Consider the following 23020-nt stretch of genomic DNA (forward strand, 5'->3'; position numbering starts at 1 on the left):
AATGGGGTACAGTGAAGGGAATGAGAGAGAGGAGCATGCAGCGGTGGACAATCCAGGTATAGAGAGGAACAAAACTATAGAAACCAACTATAACCAGCTATAGAACTATAGCTGCACTGACTCATTTAATAATAACCACCCTTAAACAGTGTAGCATAGTCAGAGATTCTAATAGTACTTTTTATAAGGTGTACAACTGACACCCAGCAGTTATCATGATCAAGCATTTACTCAAAAAATCTTAAAGTAGCAATTTCTATGTGAACAGCACTTTTAAAAACAAGGGTTTACAATGTGCTTTGACATGCAGAAAAATAAAGCAGCACAAATCAAACAAGAAAGAAAATCTTAAAGTATCAATACAACACAGTAGAGGAGACTGCAATGAGTAAATATCATACTCACACTTCCGGAAATCAGAGCGTTTGGGGACAACGGAGTTCTTAAACTGATGCATGATCGAGTTCACAACTTCCTGTCGAGGATCTCCATCCAACGCATAAATGTATTTTTCCAACACAGGAAAATATGACAGGCTCCAGGCAAAATTCTCTCTCTGCAGTACTCCAAGATGAGGGTGCTCCATCTGGAAAAATGTAAGAATGATACAGAAGAGCAGATGGCAAAGAGGTATGTCAATAACCATTTTCTCTGTTCTTAACCACCTACAGTGTATGTACTGTTAGCAGTGAGGAGTTTGTCAAGGCATATTTGTTTACTGTTTTAAAGGAGGAAAACCTAAAATGAAACCCACTAAGGTGCCATAAAAATAGCTTTCCTTTAGGGTAGAGCTTTACAACACAGAACTGCAGCCTAATAGTAATGACCTTTCTTAATCATAAGCATATAGTACTTTGATAATCAATAAACACAACAAAACAAATACAATGTTCATAATGTTTCTGCAGTTTTTACCCTCTGTAGGATTTGGTCCATTCTGGCTGCTGTCTTGCCCGTTTCATACAGTAACTGAGGTGTTAAAGGAACCTTAGATATAGTTTCTCCAGGTAGATAAGTCAACAAGCGCACCAGGTACTTCTGACAGCCATAGCCGCAATCTGTCAGAGGTAAAAAAATCATAATTATTCCTGCCGTTTGCCTTGCCCCTGGCAAACATAAAGTACAACCTACATAATGTGGCCTTGCATAAAAAAACATACTTATCAGCTCTCAAGCATGTGTGTATTAATATTAGAGAGCACATAAGCTCATAAAAAAAGATCAGAGCCCAACTTTGCTTCATGTTTAAACTGGTCGTATACTTTGCATTATGTTTTGGATTTATCCCGGTTTAACGTCAAACGGCTACACATGCTCTACATGAGTAGCAGACGTGTTCAAATGGTTACACATTAATTTATACCTCACAGACAGATCAGCAAATATCACTGTACTGCTGTGCAGAGGGGGAAATGAAGCAAATTAAGAGGACACAGCAGAAGGTTTTTTTAAAGGAAACCTAAATTCTGGAAATTTTAAATCAATCATTGCTTCTAATTGTATCACTTCAATCTTTTTAAATAGCTACGTTTAATTGTTTGTGGAATTTTACATTGTAGAACTACATTTTATGGTTGTCAAAAGTATGGGTGCTTTAACTCCATTTTGAAACCAAATGTTTAGGTTTGAAACCTAACTATACGAAAGCTTTAAAAAAAAGGAAGGCTTTAAAAAACAGATCCATTCATTCATTTCTGTTGCATGGCAAATTAAGAGTGTGACAAGAGTTCTGAAAGCAAACCGAAACTGAAACAACAAGCACAGTTAACAGGAACAAAGTGAATTACAGGAGGAAAACACTAGTGAAAGTTTTAATAAGATTTGTTTTTTTTTCTTTCAAGTAATGAAATAGCTATCACACTAAGGCAGAAAAACAAAGAATTTTTTAGTTAACAATTTTTACTATCTCATTGACCTGGAAAAAAAGAGCAGATTTTTTTCATATAAAGGTTTCTTGTAATTCTGAGTGAGGCTATTACAACCTTAGATTTAAAAGCATTATGTTGATGTTTATTTTATTTTCTTGGAAACATCCTTCTTAAAGTAAGGTGAAGGAATTAACTATATTCAGTCAAGGCCTTTTTTCATGGTGACTGAGGTATTCCTCATATAGAGTTTTGCCATGTCTCCGTACAATAAACTTTGATCGATTTTGGGGCCGAAACTAAGCATTTTTAAATGATCGGCGATCAGCAATTTGATCCGATCAGCCCAGCCGATCATTTACATCAGTTGCCGTAAATGGAGCATAATTTATGACAGGCCGTAAATGCCCCAGTAACAACAACGCAGCGGTAGCAACTTTAGCTTTCATGTTTTAAAAATGTCAGCGGTGTGGAAAACCTTCAAACTTGAGAGCGAAAACAGTCCAATGGCCACTTGCAGCATCTGTAACAGGACCGTTTCACGAAGTGGTAGCAGCAGAGCTGCGTTTAACTCTACAAATATGATCAGTCATCTCCGATCAAAACATGAAGCGGAATACAGAGACTTTACAAGAGCAACAGGCAGCTTCACCGAAGATACACACTCTGGACTTTAAGAGAACAGACAAGTACCCTCGGGGGAGCGATAAGGCAAAAAAGATAACAGAAAAAGTGGTTGAGTTCATTGCGTTGGACAACCAGCCCATCTCTGTGGTGAAACTCTAATCTAGATAATTATGAGTATCGGATTGGGACTCGGTGTTGGAAGATATTTAATATTAAAAAATCGGATCCGGATCGGGGCCAAAAATGCTGATCGGGACAACCCTAGATAATACATCCCTGTTTCCATTTAAATCATGTTTCTGACAAAATGAGGATTTTCTAAAATATGATAAAAGGGGCTCAGCTAGCCTCTTAGCTCAGCACAAGGCTCCTCAAGACTCTTGTGTCCCTTCATCTGGCTAGACGACTCTAGACTCTAGGTCTGCTGGACTGAGTATTTGTGATATTGATCGCCTGCATGCCAGGTAAATCTATTAAAATTTGGAAAAAAAAAAAATCTTTATTTTGTAAAGTACAGGGATTGTAATCAATGTACGTAGAAAGTTTCGGATGATAATTACAATGTACAGGTTGATTTAAAGCTGTAAAGTAGGTTACTAACTTTCCTTCACTCCCATTTATTCCTAACAAATGTCCCCCATTTCCTGCCCCCCTCCCCCATCAAGCATTCAGGATCATGTGATTGCAAACAATCTATTAACGCTTGTAGTGACAAACCTGTGCCAGAAGTATGCACAAAAAGAAAAAATGGAAATTTACATTTTTTGTGAAAAGGCTTTACTTTCATACTGTGGTAGTTAAAAAGCTTTCAATCGTTTTATTTATGGTAATAGGAATGAACTGAGGTTTACACTCTTGGATCATGTATCTGCAGCACGTACATATGTAAGTGTTTGCAATTTTCCATCATGAAGTTCTTGTAAAGTAACAACCATAAATCTTTAACAGTGCCATAACTCTATATTCTAAATTCTCTGATTTAGGTGTAAGTGGTGATGCAAAACATACTTGGATGCTGTTAAAGAGAATTCAACAATGACCTGATTGGAAAGTGCTGGCTGCTAAGGTACTGTCACTCTTGCATGTATATCCTTCACTGATGAACATGAGTCAGGATTTTACACAACCACTGCACAAGCTTTTTATTAAAAAAACGGTTACAGCACAGCACAAAAAAATGATACACTGCTCTAAGAGCATGTATTTTAATTTGCATATTATGTTGTATTTATTTGTAATTTTTCAAGTGAGGAGATATTAGGCTGTTTTCTGTTTAGCCTTTCATTTTGCATATTTTCTTGTTTTCTTATTTTTTTGTCTTATCTTTAATATTACTTCCGGGTGCTGAGAGAGTTGGCAGCACATCGCAGCAGCTCCGACCTCTTCTCTATCTTTTCGTCGCTTTTTTGCTATCTTTTGTAATTTTTCTACACTATTTTTGTGTCCAGTTGTTTGCATTGCCGCAGCTTTTTAGTTGTGGTTAAGTTGCAGACATTTTGTGTTTTTTGAATATTTGTCTACACTCGGGAGGAACTCCTGTGCTTCAAACATGGAGCAGGATGTCCTGCTGCACATATCCCAGAGGAGAAATGGTGAGGATATCACCGAGGGAAATAAGCCAGTGTGAAAGCCAGAGAGAGGAGAGAGAGGGACAGGAGAGTTAAACCTTCCCTGCCATCGGTCATCATGGGGAACATGAGGTCACTCGCAAACAGAACTAATGAACTGACAGCCTTGGTTAACAGCAGGGGAACACACCGGACAGTGTTATTGATCTGACTGGCTTCACTCTGGTCTGAACGGACTGGGAGAGACAGAGCGGTAAGAAGAGGAGAGGAGGTCTTGCCGTTTTTGTCAACACAAAATGGTGTAATTCCGGACATATTACTGTGAAGGACTGTATTTGCACTCCGGACGTGGAGCTTCTGGCTGTGCGTTTACAAACCTATTCTCTACCCAGCAAGTTCTCCCATGCCATTGCTGTCCTCGTCTACGTGCCCCCTTCAGCAGCTGCAGCCAGCGCAAGTGACATCATCCACGCAGCGATCACGGGGCTGCAAACTCAACATCCCAGCACCCTCATCCTGATCAGTGGGGACTTTAGTCATGTCTCTCGCCCTCCTGTCCTGACAAACTTTACACAATATGTGGACTGTGCAACAAGAGAGAACAGGACCCTGGACCTCTTGTATGCCAACGTGAAGGGAGCATACAGGTCCACTCCTCTCCCTCCTCCGGGGGAATCAGACCACAATCTTGTTCACCTTGAGACCACCTACAGGTCAGTGGTGGAACAGCAGAGGGCCAGCACAAGGACTGTGAAGGTTTAGTCTAAGGACAAACTCCATACCAACAAAGCCAGTGGGCCAGACAGCATCAGCCCCAGGGTCCTCAGGGCGTGTGCTGGGCAGCTTGCTGGAGTCTTTCAGCACCTTTTCAACCTTTCCCTGAGGTTGATAAAGGTGCCTGACCTCCTGCATTGTCCCAGTACCAAAGAGAGGATGTCCCAGTGCTCTCAATGACTACAGGCCTGTGGCTCTAACGTCACATGTCATGAAGACCTTTGAGAGGCTGGTTCTTCAGCACGTGAGGACCCTGCTCACTGCTTTCCAGGATCCTCTGTAGTTGCATACCAGCAGCACATCAGTGTGGAGGATGCCATCATCTTCCTCACCCACAAGGCCTTGTCACACGTGGAGAGGCAGGGGAGCACTGTGAGAGTCATGTTCTTTGACTTCTCCAGTGTTTTCAACACCATCCAGCCCTGCCTCCTGAAGGACAAGCTGCTGGATATGCAGCTACACCCCAACATCACTGCCTGGATCCTGGACTACCTCACTGGCCGGCCACAGTTCATCAGAGTGGACAGCTGCATCTCTGAGGTGGTGAGGAGCAACATCGAAGCACCCCAGGGAACTGTGTTGGCACTATTCCTCTTCACCCTCTATACATCGGACTTCCAGTTCAACTCCGGATCATGCCACCTCCAGAAGTTTTCAGATGACTCCTCCATTGTTGGATGTATCAGCGACGATGATGAGGAGGAGTACAGAGGACTGATAGAGAGCTTCATCAGTTGGTGTGACAGTAACCACCTGAAGCTCAATATCAGCAAAACTAAGGAGGTGGTGGTGGACTACAGGAGGAACAGGAGCCCCCCTGCCCCTGTCATCATCCAGGGGGAGGAAGTGGAGTCATACAAGTATCTTGGGGTCTACATAAACAATAAACTGGAATGGACTCACAAAACTGATGCCCTCTACAGGAAAGGACAGAGCAGGATGTTCTTCATCTCACCGGTCTTGGCAGCAAGACTGGTGAGATCAATAGGCTCAACAAACTGGTGAGGAAGGCCGCTCTGTGGTGGGTCTAGAACTGGACTGTCTGGAGACAGTGGCTGAGAGGAGGGTGAAGGACAAAATCACCTCCATCTTGAATAACCCCTCTCACCCTCTCCACAACGAGCTGTGGCAGATGGGCAGCTCATTCAGCCATCGCCTCATCCCACCCGGGTGTAAAACGGAGTGCATCAGATGCTCCTTTATTCCCACTGCCATCAGACTGTACAGCAGCAGTACAGTCTGTCTTTGCACTGAACAGTAATATCTGTCATACTTTAAATTTCAATCTCAACCTGGACGCACTATGTTGTAATATCATTATTACTGTCATTTAAACCGGAACACTTATTCTATATTCACTGTACACTTACTGTTCATATTCACCATGCCATGATTGTAGCATTTATAATGTTGTATTATATTATGTTGTATTATATTACAGTATAGAATACTATGTTATTTTATATTTTACATTCTATTATACTACCTTTTTTTGCACCTTAACTTGACATCAATATTAATTCTACAATACCATCTACGCTGTTATCTGTTTATGTCTGTTCATCCAAGTGTACCATGTCACTTCACACAAACACATCACTTTGTTTAGTCTTCCTTGCAAAGAACGTATATTGTATAAATGTACAGTCCCTTATTTAATTATTTATTTAACTTTATTTAGTTTATATTGTTCAGTTCTATTCTAATGTATTTTTGCTACCTGTTGTGTTGCTGCAGTACCAGAATTTCCCTTCTGGGGATCAATAAAGTCTTATCTTATTTTATCTTATCTTACATCACAGGCTGTACCAACTATCACTGATAGTTCTTAATACTGTTACACCACTGGTATTTGTACATTTAAAGGGATACTTCAACATTTTGGCAAATTCGCCCATTGCCATAATTCTTATAGTCTTAGTAATAGGTTCGTTACCTTTAGTTGTCGGTGCAAGCTATTTTTAGATCGGCGCTGCTGAGTTTGGACCTGCTGTGCCAACTCAATGGCCCAATCCCAATGTCCACAGTCACACACTCACTGACTTTGAGGCGCGCTCCCGCTAAGTCCGTGAGGGCTTAGGGTTGTCCCACTGTCAAATCATAAAGTGCGTGAGGGATCTCTCACTGACTTTTTGAGCCCTTTATGTACCCTTTCCGTGAGTGGGCATCTCTGCAGACTTAGGGTGAGGGAATTACCCATAGTTCATTGCACTGTGACATATGGCAGGGATTCACGTGGGATACCTGCCAGTAAACCCTATAAAAGTGAAGTGAAAAGAGCAAAAATGTAAACAAAAAACATGGAAGATGCAAAAAGGGGCGGATGTTGTGAAAGGAAGTATTTTTCCTGTAAGTATTTTATATAAAACAGCCTTCATCCACTGAGAAAAAAGGTCTGGTGAGGCATGCTTGTTTTTATCTTTGTTTTAAGCTCTACAAGATGCCGACTGTCAACAAAAAAAAACAAAGGGCTGTCCCATTTCTGTTTCTACCCTTCAAGACCTTGCAGCCTCACTCACTCAATCACTTTCCAGGTGCAGTCAGTTAAGTCAATGAGGGCTCAGGGCTCAGGGTTTAGGGAGGAGACTGAGATTCAGCCAATGTAAACAGGCGGTATTCCAGCTTTCCCTCATCAAACTCATCAAATACACAATCCAACAACTCCAAAATGCTCCCATGGACAAGTTAATCATAATCATGGAACATTACGAGACGGAGATGTTTAAAAGCTAAATGCAAAGCCGTAACCACATTCCAGACAAGGCTGCTACACTGTGTCACTCCGCCCAGTGGTTTACTCAGGAAATAGTTCCGAGTATTTGCTTCATGTGTCATAATGTTACATAATTATACATTATTATTTCATAGTGTGGTGAATGTGGAGGTCACAACTTGTCCACGAGAGTGTTTTGGTGTTGTTGGATTGTGTATTTGATGAGTTTGATGAAGGAAAGCCAGAATACTGTCTGCTTACATTGAGTTGGCACAGCAGGTCCGAACTCAGCCTGCACCCTAAAAATAGCTTGCACCGACAACTAAAGGTAACGAACCTATTACTAAGACTACAGGAATTATGGCAATGGACGAATTTGCCAAAATGTTGAAGTATTCCTTTAAATTATGAGTAAACAAGATTTAGTTAATCTGGTTCAGTTCTATTTCCTTCTAAAGCAGGAAAATTGCTTGTAGATGTTGTCTATTTGGCTCCCTCTCCAACTGTCCCCATGCTGTGCTGCTGAAAATAAGAGGATATATCTGTCCCGATGTGCAACATGTCATTCCTAAAATCTAAGCTGCATAGAGGATGTCATACCCATTTCCTCAAGGCTCATGAGCTGTCCCGAGGTGGTGGGCAGTGCTGTTTGGGCAGGAAATCCGTTTTGTTGCAGGAAGGACATGGCATACGTCTGCATCTCAATTAGCTTGGGTTCCTTACTGTCCTCTGAGTTCATGATCTTAAAGACGAACTCGCCACCTTCAACTGCTGCCACATAGAAGTTCTGGTCTGCGTAGCTCGGCAGTGAGCGGATTTCTGATGGAGTGAGCCTGAAGAGCCTTTTCACCAACTCAGCCACCTGAGGCTGACTGAAGTTGGGCTTGACATGCTGGGCTGCCATTACTGCTGGATGAAAACAGATGTGCATTTTAAAATGAATATTGTTTCCTGAAAAACAAAGAGGCAACATGTAATAGTATTGTTAACATCTATTGTAACCTTCATTTAAAAAATGGGTTTGAAAGCAAATTAAATTTGTCTTTAGCATGCACATTTTGAGTACATTTAGAAACCAGTACTTTTACTTCTACTGAAGTGAGTTTTAACTAGAACAAATGCACTTTTACTTGAGTGCAATGCTATTACACTTTTTCCACCTCTTTTAACTGCACAGTGGCTCATAATTTAGAACGAGAATGATTCCACATCCCAAAACAGCTGTTGTACATAGCGACTGTAGCGTTGATATCTCAGGGTTAAACAAAGTTGATTTTTACTCCCAAAGTTTAATTTTAGTCCCATTTCGATTCTAATAGTCTTCAGGAGTTATTTGACAGTGTTGATCCACCAGTGTTAGTTCAACTTTGTAAAGAGTAAACTGATCTAAGCCTCGCCAAGTGCGATTTCAAATCTAGGAGAATGTGTAGGCAAAGTTCCCCATCATGCACATGGGCAAAGTGTTTCATTGTGTGATGAGGTTGTCTGTTGTACAGTGATCCCTGCATCTTTTGGTAATGTTTCTGGTGGATTATTGTTGTTTTTGATGTGAGACACATTTGCACTGTGAGTGAAGTTATCCACTGAGTTTGTGTTCCTGCCTGTGACTTTAGTTGTTCCTGAATGACACAAAGTGCCTATTCTTCATCAGTATGCATTGCATTGCTATGAGGTTGACTCTCTGCTTTGTTCTTGCCAGAGGAGACCTACCTTGCCACAGACTGTTGTGTTTGCCAGTAAGGAAAGATCATATTATACTGTACAACTCCTGAGTAGCTACTCAGTACTTGAAGCAAACTTTAGATGAAATACTTTTACCTTTCACTTGAGCAGATCTATAGACTAGTACTTTTACTTAAGTAAATTTTGAACAGAGTAACTGTACTTTTACCTGAGTACAACAGTCGTGTGCTTTTTCCACCTCTGGTATGGGGGAGCTGGTCTTTTTCAGTCTTTTCAAAAGTAGATTTAAGGTGCTGATGACTGATGACTTTGAGCTCTGTGACAGGATTGGTTGATCTGTGTGTGTGCTATGTGTCATGTCTATAACTTTGTCAATTGTGCTGCAGCCCATCTTGGCCAGGACTGTCTTGTAAATGTGGTTCTTGATCTTTATCAGGCTTTCCTGGTTAAATAAATTTAAATGAATATTTTTTTGTAAGAAGACCAGATGAATCTCTCACATTAGTGATGATACAGTCTTAGAGAGACTTCTGCATTAACCTAGTGCTATGCTGTCTTGGGTCAGGGTCGCCTGGAGCTGTCCAATGTGCTGATCCTGAAGCAGAAATGCTGCCTCTTTGTCACCAGTGCACAGATGACAGAAGATCTTCTCTCAAATAAGGAGGCACACTATAGCAGAGTTGCTCTCTATGCTCTTTGAAATTACACTGGTTGAGGCGGACAAAATGGAAATTGATCCCTGTTAGAGAATCAGGCTCCAGAGTAAGGATATATTTAAATGGTTTATTTTGCTTCTTCAATGTTGTTGGGTACAGTCTTGGATTGGCAGGTTTAAAAGGACATATGTGCTTCATTTAGTTTGTAGATGTGTGTGTGTGTGTGTGGGGGGGGGTGTGTGTGTGGGTGTGTGTGTGTGTGTGTGAAAAATGGAAATGAAATAACATTAGCTGGAAACAGTAGTTCAGTTTTGGTATCACTATGTGGCTAGCACAACTAAATAGACCTAAATGTTCAAGTGGTCATACAAATTATAACAAATAGTTACAATCTAGCTTATATAACAAAGCTGCTGTTAGTCCTCATAGAACGTCAAAATAGGGCACAGAAACATACAGGGAAATTACAATATGCATACTAAAACATCACCTTAACAAAGAAACACATAGACATTGCTGTACATGTGGTAACTAGCAGAAATAGCATACAGCTAGCACAGCATGCAGCTCAAAAGTCCTAAAACAGGACAAATCTAACAAAGAAGGACTTTTCTACACATAAAATGTCCATAAGAGACAACTGGTAGACAAACTATACTTAAATATGCTCATTTACACAAAAAACACCAAAGTCCACATGGTAGAGCTCCATAATGTTTAACTGTTAACCACCCTGCTGTCCATGAGACTGAGTGAAGCAGTAGGCCAGGCACTCTGTATGTGTTATTTACTCTGTCCACCAGGTGTCGCTGCCAGACTCTCCAACACACACTTCATCCAATCACTTGAATTTGTTACTGATAAAACCTGTTTCACAACCTCTGTGTGCTGTAGGGAAAATAAAAGTGTTCTTTTGACAACAGCACATTGCAGATATTATAAAAGGTGTGTCACACTGCAGTGCAGTCACCATCAGCTCTCAGCAGACGCCTTTTTTTTTTTTTGGCTCTGTGTGGCTGCAACTCTTGTTGTCTAGTTGCCTCATAATTTCGTAAATCCACTGCAACAAAGCTGGTGGACACTTCATTTTAATCATACAGTACTTGCCAAGTGTGGCCCTTTTCTCTGTTGTGTGTTGTTTCATGTGTGCATTGAGATGGGATTTAAGCCTATTGAAGGAGAGCGTACTTTGATTATGAAGAAGGGAGCAAGTTTGTGATTTCCTCCAGAGGAGGAACTGTTTACCTGTTTCAACAAAGTTCAGTTTAAAGTATTATATTACTTTCCATTATTGTTATATTCTCATTTAAATGTTCTCATTGAGAAATCTTTCTGAGTGTCGGATGATCCTTTTAGGTGTTTTGGTGTTTTAATAAAAAAACAAACCATGTGAATTTTCCACCTGAGGCCAAATGAGTCACAGCCAGTTTTTACAGAGCACACCCAGACTCTATTTTATGGCTACTCTACAGATGTGTTTTTCAAAGTTAAAACAGATGGTCTAAACTTAAGTCCTCACAAATACTTCTTTGTTTAGTGTAGTGTATTTTAGGTATATATCTAGCCCATAGAATCATAAAGGAAATGATATATTCAGCAATATAACCATATATAATACTGTAGATCAGAAAAGACTCATCCACATGTAGACATCCTTTTCCTGGAATGGTAAAAGGGATTTTGGGAAATCATTAAGTACTCCTTGTTAAAGTTGATTTGCCAAAAGAAAGACATACTAGTAATGGTGCTGTTTTTGGCAGAGTTTAGATGTTAAGTTACAGGAAATGAAGAACAGTCTTCCAAAAAACAGGCTGTGTCAATGAAATATTTGTCAGATGTTCATGATGTGCACCACCGATGTTTACTGGATGTTTTTGATCAGGGAAGAACTGGTGTGGTTGGATCAGGAGTCAACTAAGGTAGAAACTTTTAACTATAAAACAATGGCTTTATCTGGCACTTCAGGGCTTCCTGCAGCATGCATGTCTTATCAAACCTTTGTATCGTTTATTTTTCCAATTATTTGAAATAGGAAAAAGAAACTTGTCTTTACGTTACAAACGTGTAATACGTGAAATAATCAGGTATGCACCCACTAATAAACAAAGAGGCATACCTCTTAGTTTCGAACACTTTAGGCAATCACGACAAACAAAATCGCATTCAGTTTGTAGTCATCAGTTAGCACGGTCACTATTAACATCGTGCCACCGGAGACGTTTTCTCCCCTCCATGAACCTCTTTAGGCTATTCTTTTTTTATGATCGCATAATTTTAGAGTTAAAGTGAAAATGTTAGGTCGAGTTTGCATTTTCGACTCAAAACTTTGCCTTAAAATTTAATTTGGGAATCACGTATCCTGGATTAACAAAAGGTCGCCAGTAAAACTGGCAAGTACCACAGCATAAGCATTGCTAACGGCAGTTTAAGAAAAGAATTAATGAGAAGTTTGTGCATGCGCTGAGAAATAAAAATTGTACCATACTGACTCTGAATATGAATAAGACGGAAGTTACCTGTGTTATAGCTGGGCAGCAACAGTTCTATCAGTCTGGTATAACCGTAGCCTATATTTATAGCTTTATGAAAGCTTTATGAAACAATGGTTCATGATAAAACACATTCATTCTTCTAACAGCTGACCTACCAGTTTCTCTGTAGACGTGTAACTTCCGTCAATGGCATCCACCTGATGAAGTGTAGCCCTTTAAAGCAGTAAATGCTGTGGGAGTGGCTGAGAGGAAGATCTGAGGATGCATTGGAAATTTGGGAGGGGAGCCTTACCCCTAAAATACACCAGATACGTGTTCGGTCCGTTTCCGCTCCAGCACGGTAACGGAGCAGATAGGTTTTAGTTTTAGTCAATGAGAGAGCTTCCACCAGCTCCGCAGCTCCGCATCTCTGCTCCGGCAGAGCTCCGGCAGTCCGAAGCCCTCCGCAGCAGATAGGCTGCAGTTCTATTTCTGCCGGAAGCCGGAGCTCTGCGCATAAACCCAGCATGGAGCAGATCGAACGGGCAGGAGGTGTCGCCGAAACCAAATTAAAATATCCGTTTAAATTTCAAAATAAAATACCCCGTGTTGACGCCAGATTTATGCCCCTACGGAAGCGGATTAGGGTCATTTTTGATGGAGAAAATAAATTTGGGCAAGTTGAGATTAAAGTCGGAATGACGAGAATATAGTCGAAATTTCGAGATTAAAGTTGAAACACAATTTCGAGATTAAAGTCGAAATAACGAGAAAGAAGTCGAAATTTCGAGAATAAAGTTGAAACACAAGTTTGAGATTAAAGTCGTAATGTCGAGAAAAAAGTCGAAACTTGTTATTGATAACAGCTGATCATAGACACTGTGTGTTTATGTGGCAAAGAGAGAATCTCTTTGTTGTTAAATCCAATCATGAGGTATTATTTCACATGTTCATTGATATGAGGCATAATTGGCATTTTGCAGAGACAGTTCTCTGTTATTGTCTTAAATAGCCTACTCATACACTAACAGGAGCACAGCAGCGCTCTCTCTCTCTCTTCCTCCCCGTCTGATGACCTGTAGAGACGCACAGGTGACATACTCAACCTCATTAATGGGAGAGTAGAGGAAGATTGATCACTCGTTTATCGATCAGTGTTTGTTGAGGTGAAATAGACAACATCAATATCTACTGACATATCCGAGGGGAAGCGTGGAGGCGCTGCATGAAAGCAGCGATGAAAACATACGGGGATTTTTATTTCTAAATTCCATACACAAATGTAGTGTACATCGTGTACCTGGCGCTTTGCAGGTAACATTTTCTTTATGTATCATACACAATACTGTTAGAGTTCCCAATACAACACGTGACAAAGTGTTCCTTTTTTGCCTTTTCTAACATTTTGTCATTAGCAGCAACTTGTCTATGATCAATAAACGAGTGATCAATCTCCCTTCACTCTCCCATTAATGAGGTTGTCTGCCACCTGTGCGTCAGGTGATCAGACGGAGAAGAAGAGGAAGAGAGAGAGAGAGCGCTGCTGTGCTCCTGTTAGTGTATGAGTAGGCTATTTAAGACAATAACAGAGAATAACTGTCTCTACAAAATGCCAATTATGCCTCATATCAATGAACATGTAAAATTATACCTCTTTATTGGATTTAACAACAGAGATTCTGTCTTTGCCACATAAACACACAGTGTCTATGATCCGCTGTTATCAATAACAAGTTTCGACTTTTTTTCTCGACATTTCGACTTTAATCTCGAAATTGTGTTTCAATTTTATTCTCGAAATTTCGACTTTTTTCTCGTCATTTCGACTTTAATCTCGACTTGCCCAAAATTATTTTCTCCATCAAAAATGACCCTAATCTCCTTCCGTATATGCCAGACTGTATTTCCTTTCACTACATCAACAAAAAGTCTTAATGGGGCGTAGCAGAGCCCGTATTTAACATATAGGAACAAAAACCGCACATTTATTTATAAAGCGTTACTGAGTAGGACCAGAAAAATCTAGGCTATATGAAAGAAAAAACAGGGACACCTCAAGTTCATACTACTCCTGCAGTTCAGAACAATGTCTTCAAGTGTGTTTATTTTGTTTTATGGCACTTCAGTAGGTTCTACTCGCACAGCCAGGTGTGATTTTGTAACTACCGCGAAACTCCTCGGTCTCGCGAGTCTAGCAGTCCAGTGGTGCTGCTCCGTGCTGCACTGCAAACGCAGTCAGTGGGAGTTAACGGACAGCGGGGCACGCAGTCAAATTGCACTGCATCCGTGCTGGAGTGGAGATGTAGCCTATCTGGTGTATTTTAGGGGTTAGCCGACTCCAGTCATGTTCAATTATTGTTTGGCGTCACTTTATGAAACTTGAAGTAAAAGGCTACACAAGATGTGTTATACATTCCCCCCACCACTATTTTGTTATTAATATGATCTTGTGAGGGCTCTCTGCCCCACATTTTTGGACACGTCTAAGACTGTATTATAATGTGAGAGAGTCAACTGGTTTTCTCACAAAACATATTCATTTAAATTTATTTCTACAACACTGAAAACCCTTATTTACAAGGTGCTCAATATGAAACTAAAAGTCAAAGAATCATCAATCAAGAATACAAGGTATTTATAGGAAGACACAGACTCAATCACATCACCCTGAGACATTGTAACAAAAGGCAGGTTCAGAGGTTTTATCCTTGAAAACATCAAAGAAACTCATGAACACATCTTGAGTTTGGTTTTGTCAGGATGCAGAACCAATTTTAACTCACACAGTGTCCTGTACAGAATCAGAGAGCCTGATGCTGTGCAGTAGCCATGCAGTAAATGACAATGTCATCCGCATGTAAATGAAAATTTGCATTTAGTACATTTTGACTGATGCTGTTGTATAAAGTGTAAATATCAGTGGTCCCAAGATTGAGCCCTGGGGCACTTCACTTTTAACTTAAAGACATTTAGATGTAGCACCTTAAGCATGCACAAACTACATTCTGTTTGGTCAATCATTATAAAACCAACAGACTGTCCTGTAAACTATTTATCAAACAGATTTATGGTTTGTGTCTCTGACCCACAGAGAGCATTATTTTGGTACTCTCCATCCTTAAAAGAAAATCAGTCTCTGTGTACAACACATACGGAATGGTAATGGCAGAAAGACATACTAAATCTCTGTCTTGATTTTGGAGGTCAGAGGTCGATTACAATGGCTTGATATCTAGATTATTGTAGGGCTTGTTGTCTTGTAGGGACTGGACAACTTTAACAGACAGGACATATGGGGAGAGAGAGAGCTATTTTCTCTATTATTCATATTTTCAGTCAGCATAAGTGTCATGGAGAAAAGCAGAAAACCATGTAAAAATTCTTAGTGTCATATAGTTATCATACCTCTTTCAGTGGTTTGGCAGCCAATTCCATTTTATTCTAATTGTAATGTAATCCTATTTTTGTTGAAAGAAAAGATGTGAAAGACCACTCATGAAGCTATAATAATTCCTCCATAACCATACAGAGATATAACATAACACAGGAACTGTTTCATCTCACTGGTATAACTAGGGATGCACAACATCTGGCTTTTGCCTGATATTTTCAATTTCATAGCCATAATCTCATTCCATTGCCACAGGTGTATAAAATCAAGCACCTAGGCATGCAGACTGTTTCTACAAACATTTGTGAAAGGATGGGTCGCTCTCAGGAGCTCAGTGAGTTCCAGCGTGGTACTGTGATAGGATGCCACCTGTGCAACAAGTCCAGTCGTGAAATTTCCTCGCTAAATATTCCACAGTCAACTGTCAGTGGTATTATAATAAAGTAGAAGCGAATGGGAACGACAGCAACTCAACCAAAAAGTGGTTGGCCACGTAAAATGACGGAGCGGGGTCAGCGGATGTTGAGGCGCATAGTGCGCAGAGGTCGCCAACTTTCTGCAGAGTCAATCGCTACAACCCTCCAAATTTCATGTGGCCTTCAGATTAGCTCAAGAACAGTGCATAGAGAGCTTCATGGAATGGGTTTCCGTGGCCAAGCAACTTCATCCAAGCCATACATCACCAAGTGCAACGCAAAGCGTTGGATGCAGTGGTGTAAAGCATGATGCCACTGGACTCTAGAGCAGTAGAGATGCGTTCTCTGGAGTGACGAATCACGCTACTCCATCTGGCAAGCTGATGCACGAGTCTGGGTTTGGCGGTTGCTAGTAGAACGGTACTTTCTGACTGCATTGTGCCAGGTGTAAAGTGTGGTGGAGGGGGATTATGGTGTAGGGTTGTTTTTCAGGGGCTTGGCCCCTTAGTTCCAGTGAAAGGAACTCTGAATGCTTCAGCATACTAACTTAGCTCCCAACTTTGTGGGAACAGTTTTGGGATAGCCCCTTCCTGTTTCAACAAGACTGTGCACCAGTGCACAAAGCAAGGTCCATAAAGACATGGATGAGAGAGTTTGGTGTGGATGAACTTGACTGGCCTGCACAGAGTCCTGACCTCAACCGGACAGAACACCTTTGGGATGAATTAGAGCGGAGACTCAGAGCCAGCCTTCTTGTCCAACATCAGTGTTTGACCTCACAAATACGTTTCTGGAAGAATGGTCAAAAATTCCCATAAACACACTCCTAAACCTTGTGAAAAGCCGTCCCAGAAGAGTTGAAGCTGTTATAGCTGCAAAGGGTGGACCGACGTCATATTAAATCCTATGGATTAAGAATGGGATGTCACTGAAGTTCATATGTGAGTCAAGGCAGGTGAGTGAATACTTTTGGCAATATAGTGTAGCTTTATGCTTCATCTTAGGACGTGAAGCATTTCGGCACATATGTATATTGGGTGATGACACATTAGTTAGATACTGGCAAAAATGTTCATGTCTGTCAATCTGGTAATTGATACATAAACCTTTTATTTGCTGGTACTGATACTAAGCATTCCTAGTTGAATGTTAACTGTTTGCTTAACCTCTTCATTGAGGAAAAATCCATCATCCAACATACTAATTAATGGCACTTTGCCCGTGGAGAATACTTAGTCCCTTAAAACAGCATTTAATAATGTATGTTACAACTTATCAGCCTCATTTTCTTAACTTTGATGAAATAATTTCTGTAAGAGTGAAAACTTTACATCAGCAGAAATAAAAAAAACTCAGAATGTTGGGTCATTACAACATTTACTTTAACTTCTGATTAAACTTGGAATGAATAACCTGTTACCATAAACATTTGCTCTGTCATTGACATAAAAAGCTGTAATGTGAGAAAAGTATATGATTCAAACAACCATATTATAAGGCTGACTACAACTCAAGACAGTTCCTTTACTTTGTTGCTAGAAAATTACCAAGCTTTAATTTGCAGCCTTAAATGGGGCAAGACTTTGTGGTGGCCACAAGAGGGTAGTATTAGATTAGATTTGCATGAGAGGAGAAAGTCTTCATCTGAAGACTTTTAACGTCAATTTCTACATTTTAGCCATCAGATTTCTTCTAAGGTTAGATTAAGTTATCAACATTTTTTTTTAATTTCTGAATTTTTCATTGTAAACATGGTGTGTGAGAATCCAGTGGCACTACAAATATAAGAACCCACTGTGTTTGACATACAATAAATATACACAATGTGCAAACTAAATAAAAATAAATACTACCCCCTATTGGATAGCAGTGCAACAAGTTACTGTAGCTGAAGTAACCTTCAGAAAACATGTACATAGTGCAAAACAACTACAAAAGGATAGTGAAAGGGGACCAAACCTTTGTACTATCAGCACTGTTTAAACCATTGTAATCAGTCTCTTAGACACACACATACAGTGCTTAACAAATTTATTAGACCACCTGTCATATTTGTCTCAAAAACCATCCAGCATCATGAAGCGCTTTAATGCAGACTCTTTCATTTTCAGTGAGCTCTCCACGTTTTACCATTTTGAACAGGAATGAGGAATTTCAAACTGAATTCACCTTTTCATACCCAAATTTAAGCCGGCTCACTGGGCTCACTGGGCTTCTCTGAGAAGTCAGAAATTAATCAAGCATAACATTCAACCACTAAAACTATTTTTTTCTGTTCAGGAATGCAAGTAAATAACTATAATTTGACATATTAATCAAGAAATATTAACGTGTTTTACTATTTTCAGTTTTTTGTAAATCAGTAAATTTGAAAATTCGTGGATAACAACAATAATCATATTTTAGCATTAAAAATATCCATCCATTTTCTATGCCCTTTATTCTGTTCCAGGTCGGGGGTGGGCTGGAGCCTATCCCAGCTGTCATTGGTCGCCGGGCTGACATATAGAGACAGACAACATGGCATGCTCACATTCACACCTATGGCCAATTTAGAGTGATCAATTAACCTCATGAGCATGTTTTTGGTGGTGGGAGGAAGCCGGAGTACCTGGAGAGAGCCCACGCGTGCACGGGGAGAACATGTTAACTCCACACAGAAAGGCCCTGTTTGGGAAGCGAACCAACAACCTTCTTGCTGTGAGGCAACAGCGCTGACCACTGCGCCACTGTAAATCCTTATTTTCAAATAAGGAATAAATTAACCACAAACTCCAAATGTGACATGCAGGTATCTTTCCAGATATTTGTCAGTAGGGGGCAGTGTTTAAAGAACACATTAGAGAAGTGTTCTATGTGGTCCATTTAGTCTGTTTTATATCCCCATTATTTTCCTTATAGGGTAAATAGGTCCGAGTTCTTATGGGTTAACTGTTTAGTGGAGGAAATATCCAGCATCTAGGAGGACCAACACCACCCTGTACTCCATCAGTTTGAACTGTTTCCCCTCTGGAAAAGACTAAAGGTCAATCAATGTATGCACCACCAGACTCATGAACAGTTTTGCCCTGAAATCCATTCTGAACTCTCTTGAAAGCCCAAAGACAATGCTATAACAGTGCAATATCTTGTTTGGCTTGTAACCGAAGCTTTTTATCAACCTTCTCGACAATAAAATGATTAACATATCCCTCCAACGTGTAGTTTAGACCTTTTTGGTGACTCCTAGATATGTGATCTTTCTGTCTCCAAAAATCATCAATGGCCTCCTGCGAAATGTCTCCTACTGTGACAACTGCCATAGCGCCTGTCACTGAATGTTCATTTTTTGTCCGAGTGAGTGGAGGGGGCGTGGCTTAGCCATAGGTCAATTGGGTAGTTTAATGAATGTACATGTGATGGTGTTGGGCGACATCTCTTTCACTGGAAAAACAAAGCTTGTCGCCATTGGAGTCAATCTCAAAGCAGACAGATATTGAGATGAGATTCTGAAACCAGTGGCAATCTCATATCTCCACAGTCTGGGACTGAACTCTATCCTCCAAGATGACAATGATAACCCCCCAGAGCATGGTTTTTCAGAGACTACTTCCAGTTACCACAGACTGAAGACGCTGTACTGAAGACGCAGTACAGCGTCTTCAGTCGTTTTCAGCAGTTCCACGCTTACGTGGATATTTCCTGAAACTATCCCGTCTTTACAGAAAACTTTTCAAAACAAAACGCAATATATCGTTTTCGGCTCCGTATGGACAGGACTTAAAAGGGAAACAAACAGGCTTTCCAACGGTATAGATTTATTGCCAAGAAGCATTGTTACAACAAAGAAATAATCTACCTAACACACATTTCCTTACTTTTTCTGCTAAGTTCATGTTGGAGCACATGTAGTGTCAGGTGATATTGAGCTTACTCTAAAATAAGTTAAGTGTTGTAATCAGGTGTTTATAGCACCAGACAGCGGCTTGTAAAATAAACAACTTTTAGAGAACTTACACTTATAGCTTTTTGCCTTGAGCTATGGATAAAATGTGCCATTGTGGCTAAAATTAAGATATTTGGGTTACTGGTGACAACTGACTGTATTTCTTTTTCTGGAGTTTAATTCTCGAGATACCTCTGCACTAACGGTAGCCAGGATGAGAGGTGTCGTGTTCAGACTGACTGCTTGTTTGTCCAGTAGTCTATCTAGGCCACATTTGTGAACCTGATATCTCAAGAACGCTTTAAGGTATTATCTTCAAACTTTGCACAAAAGGTGCACTCTGACTCAAGGATGAACTGATTAGATTTTGGAGGTCAGAGGTTACATGTCAAGATCAGTGGGCCTTATCTTTACCCCTCACTTTACAGGTCATTCTTGTGAACCTGATACCTCTAGAACGTGTTACAAGGATGAACTAATAAATTTCATGAGGTCAATATTTCTCAAGAATTCATCAAGGATCCCCACCCCTCCACCACCCAAGTTTGACATGAGGCTACACTTGGACTTCAGAGGGAAATTAATTGCTTTTGGCAGTCTGAGGTCATTGCATGCCTCAATTTGCCCAACAAAACGTCAAAAAACAAGACATTTCTGTGATTTCTACCAATCAAACTACCTCAGCAACCTTCTTGACCCAGTATCATTTGTATAGTTGGCAGGCTGTAGTTACAGCCTGCCAACTATACAAATGTATACTTCAGGCAGGCACAATGGCAGGCAGTACTTCTAGTTTTTCCACATTTTTTTTTAGCCTTCTGCCTTTGTTTGACTCATAGGAAAGCTAAAGAAAGATTAAATAAGGAGAGAGAAGGATATACATGTGCAAAATGGACTGGGAAATTAGCAGCTTTATAATTAATTCAAAAATATTGTGGGGCAGTCGTTGCAAAACATGATTTACAACGCAGGTCAAAGCTGTAACAGTTAATTATTCATTGGACAAGTGCAGTGAAGCCCCTTAGTCAACAGTAAAGCGGATACAAAGATAAATGTAGCTGTTATTAACTTGGCTCATTCTTAAAGATCCTACCTAAACTGTTGTATTTGAAATTTGAAATCTGAAATTACGTCACTGATACAGAGCAGTTGTACAGCATGAGGTAAAGCAAGGCCTCACTGACCTTGTACCATTCATTATTTGTCATATGAGGTAAGAAGACTGAATCTTTTTCTGTTGCTGGTTCACTGGATCAACAGAGGGCTGGCTGATACAGAAATGTCTTTACTATTCATATCTCCTGACAGCATTTTAATGGAATTTCATCATCACCATGATTGTACTAAGGTATATACACCTTTGTCTGTGTATGTGGGGGAAGAAGGGGTTTTTTAGACCTATCTCACACTTTTTCTGCTGGAGTTTGATGAGCTACGACTCAGTGTCATGGAGAAAAGTGGCAGCCATGTAAAAACTGGATGCAATTGTCATGCAGTTACAATACCTCTTTTGGTGGCTTTGCAGCCAATTCCAAGCATTTTAATACCAATGTTATTCTTATTCCAATCTAAGCCAATTTTTTACTCTCATAATCTGCTCTTTCCTCTAGGAGAGGTAAAGCATCATGCCACGCCAGGCGAAGTGTGCTCTAGCCCCTGTCAGGGCACCTCAACTTAAGCTCTGCCTCCCCCACCCTACTGCTAAGCTCTCATTCTGCTGATCTTTCTCATTTTCTCCTTTGTACTTTTTTCATTTTCATGAGTAATGTTTGTACCAGGAATAGTTGTCTTTCTTTAGTTGCAGCTATGAGTCATTCTAGGGTAGGTAGTGTCAGCGTTGTCACTATCTGGAGCTTGCATGTATGGAGCATTGTTAAAGATGACATTGCTGTTAAGGCTGTGTGGCCATGTGGTAAGGTAGGTAAGATAATGATGTCTCTGCTGACATGGTAGGTGGTAAGAGCTATCTGGAGATCACTGTTCAGCCCTCTGGAGGCGTTTTGGGACTAAAATGATAAAACACCGGTGAAGGAGGGTTCCAACATGACAACCCTGGCAAAGGTTTCTTGATACCCATCAGTCTGCACGGTTGACTTGTGGAGGTAAATAGTAATGGATTAGGGATTTTTTTTTCTGAGCGCTGATCCTTTTTTTAAGGCACAAGTATCTTGTGATTCTTCAGAATTGTTGAAAGAACAGATGCAAAAGACCACTCACGAAGTTATAATACAATTTTCCTCCACGACCAAGCAGAGCGATAGCACACGTGTTGGGAAAAAAACAAAAACAGACTTTGAAATGAAGCCTTCATTCATTTATTTGGATGGCTGGCACTGAATAAAAGTATGAAACCTGATCACAAAGAAGTGATTTAACACACAAAGGAAGTTAAGGTCCCATCAAACTACAATATGAACCTACACAGAAGTATGGTTTATTGAAAAAATACACAGCAAGACCTTCAGTCTTAACGCAGGAGTCAAGTAATCTTATTTTGAAGGAATAAAACGATATCAGAGAAAATAATGAAGCCTTGGTCAGTTACATTATGTTGGGTGTACATCTCATGAATAGTAAACAGTAAAGACAAACTTTACTACAAGCATTATGGATACAGCAAATATGCCTTATCAACATAATACTGTCACTTATTAAGGCACAATATAACCTGCGTGAACTAATCCAGCAGCAAGTTATGTTACTATCAAGTGTTAAAACTTGTTGTTTCTTTGTGTAAATAGACAGACATTTATAGCTGCACCACCAAATTGGGGTTGCTCAAGACCGTTCCTGACACCACATTACTGATTTGTTTGCTTCTCAATCTTTCAAAATGGATGTATTGTTCAAACAAGATAATGAGTCACACATAACACTTGAAGAGAGGCTGTTAGGTTGATCTACTTTCAGCTTACCATCATTGGCTTTATC

General features: G+C 40.2%; 1 protein-coding gene across 4 annotated transcripts in view; it reads right to left on the reverse strand.

Annotated features, from left to right (window-relative positions):
* Positions 1 to 23020, reverse strand: part of LOC121512826 (hydroxylysine kinase-like) — a 28055-nt gene that overhangs the window by 2862 nt on the left and 2173 nt on the right. The window contains exons 1-4 of one of the 4 annotated variants that reach the window (XM_041792307.1): positions 12534 to 12838; positions 8148 to 8453; positions 916 to 1058; positions 406 to 586 (exon numbers count right to left, since the gene is read on the reverse strand). In XM_041792307.1, coding sequence (XP_041648241.1) covers positions 406 to 586; positions 916 to 1058; positions 8148 to 8451 — 628 coding nt within the window. In that variant the 5' untranslated portion in view covers positions 8452 to 8453; positions 12534 to 12838. Of the gene's footprint in view, positions 1 to 405; positions 587 to 915; positions 1059 to 8147; positions 8457 to 12402; positions 12490 to 12533; positions 12839 to 23020 lie in introns of those variants that run through there. The other 3 variants (XM_041792305.1, XM_041792309.1, XM_041792308.1) reach the window with 3 other exon arrangements.

This window comes from Cheilinus undulatus, linkage group 7, assembly GCF_018320785.1.
Source record: "Cheilinus undulatus linkage group 7, ASM1832078v1, whole genome shotgun sequence".
Classification (NCBI taxonomy): domain Eukaryota; kingdom Metazoa; phylum Chordata; class Actinopteri; order Labriformes; family Labridae; genus Cheilinus; species Cheilinus undulatus.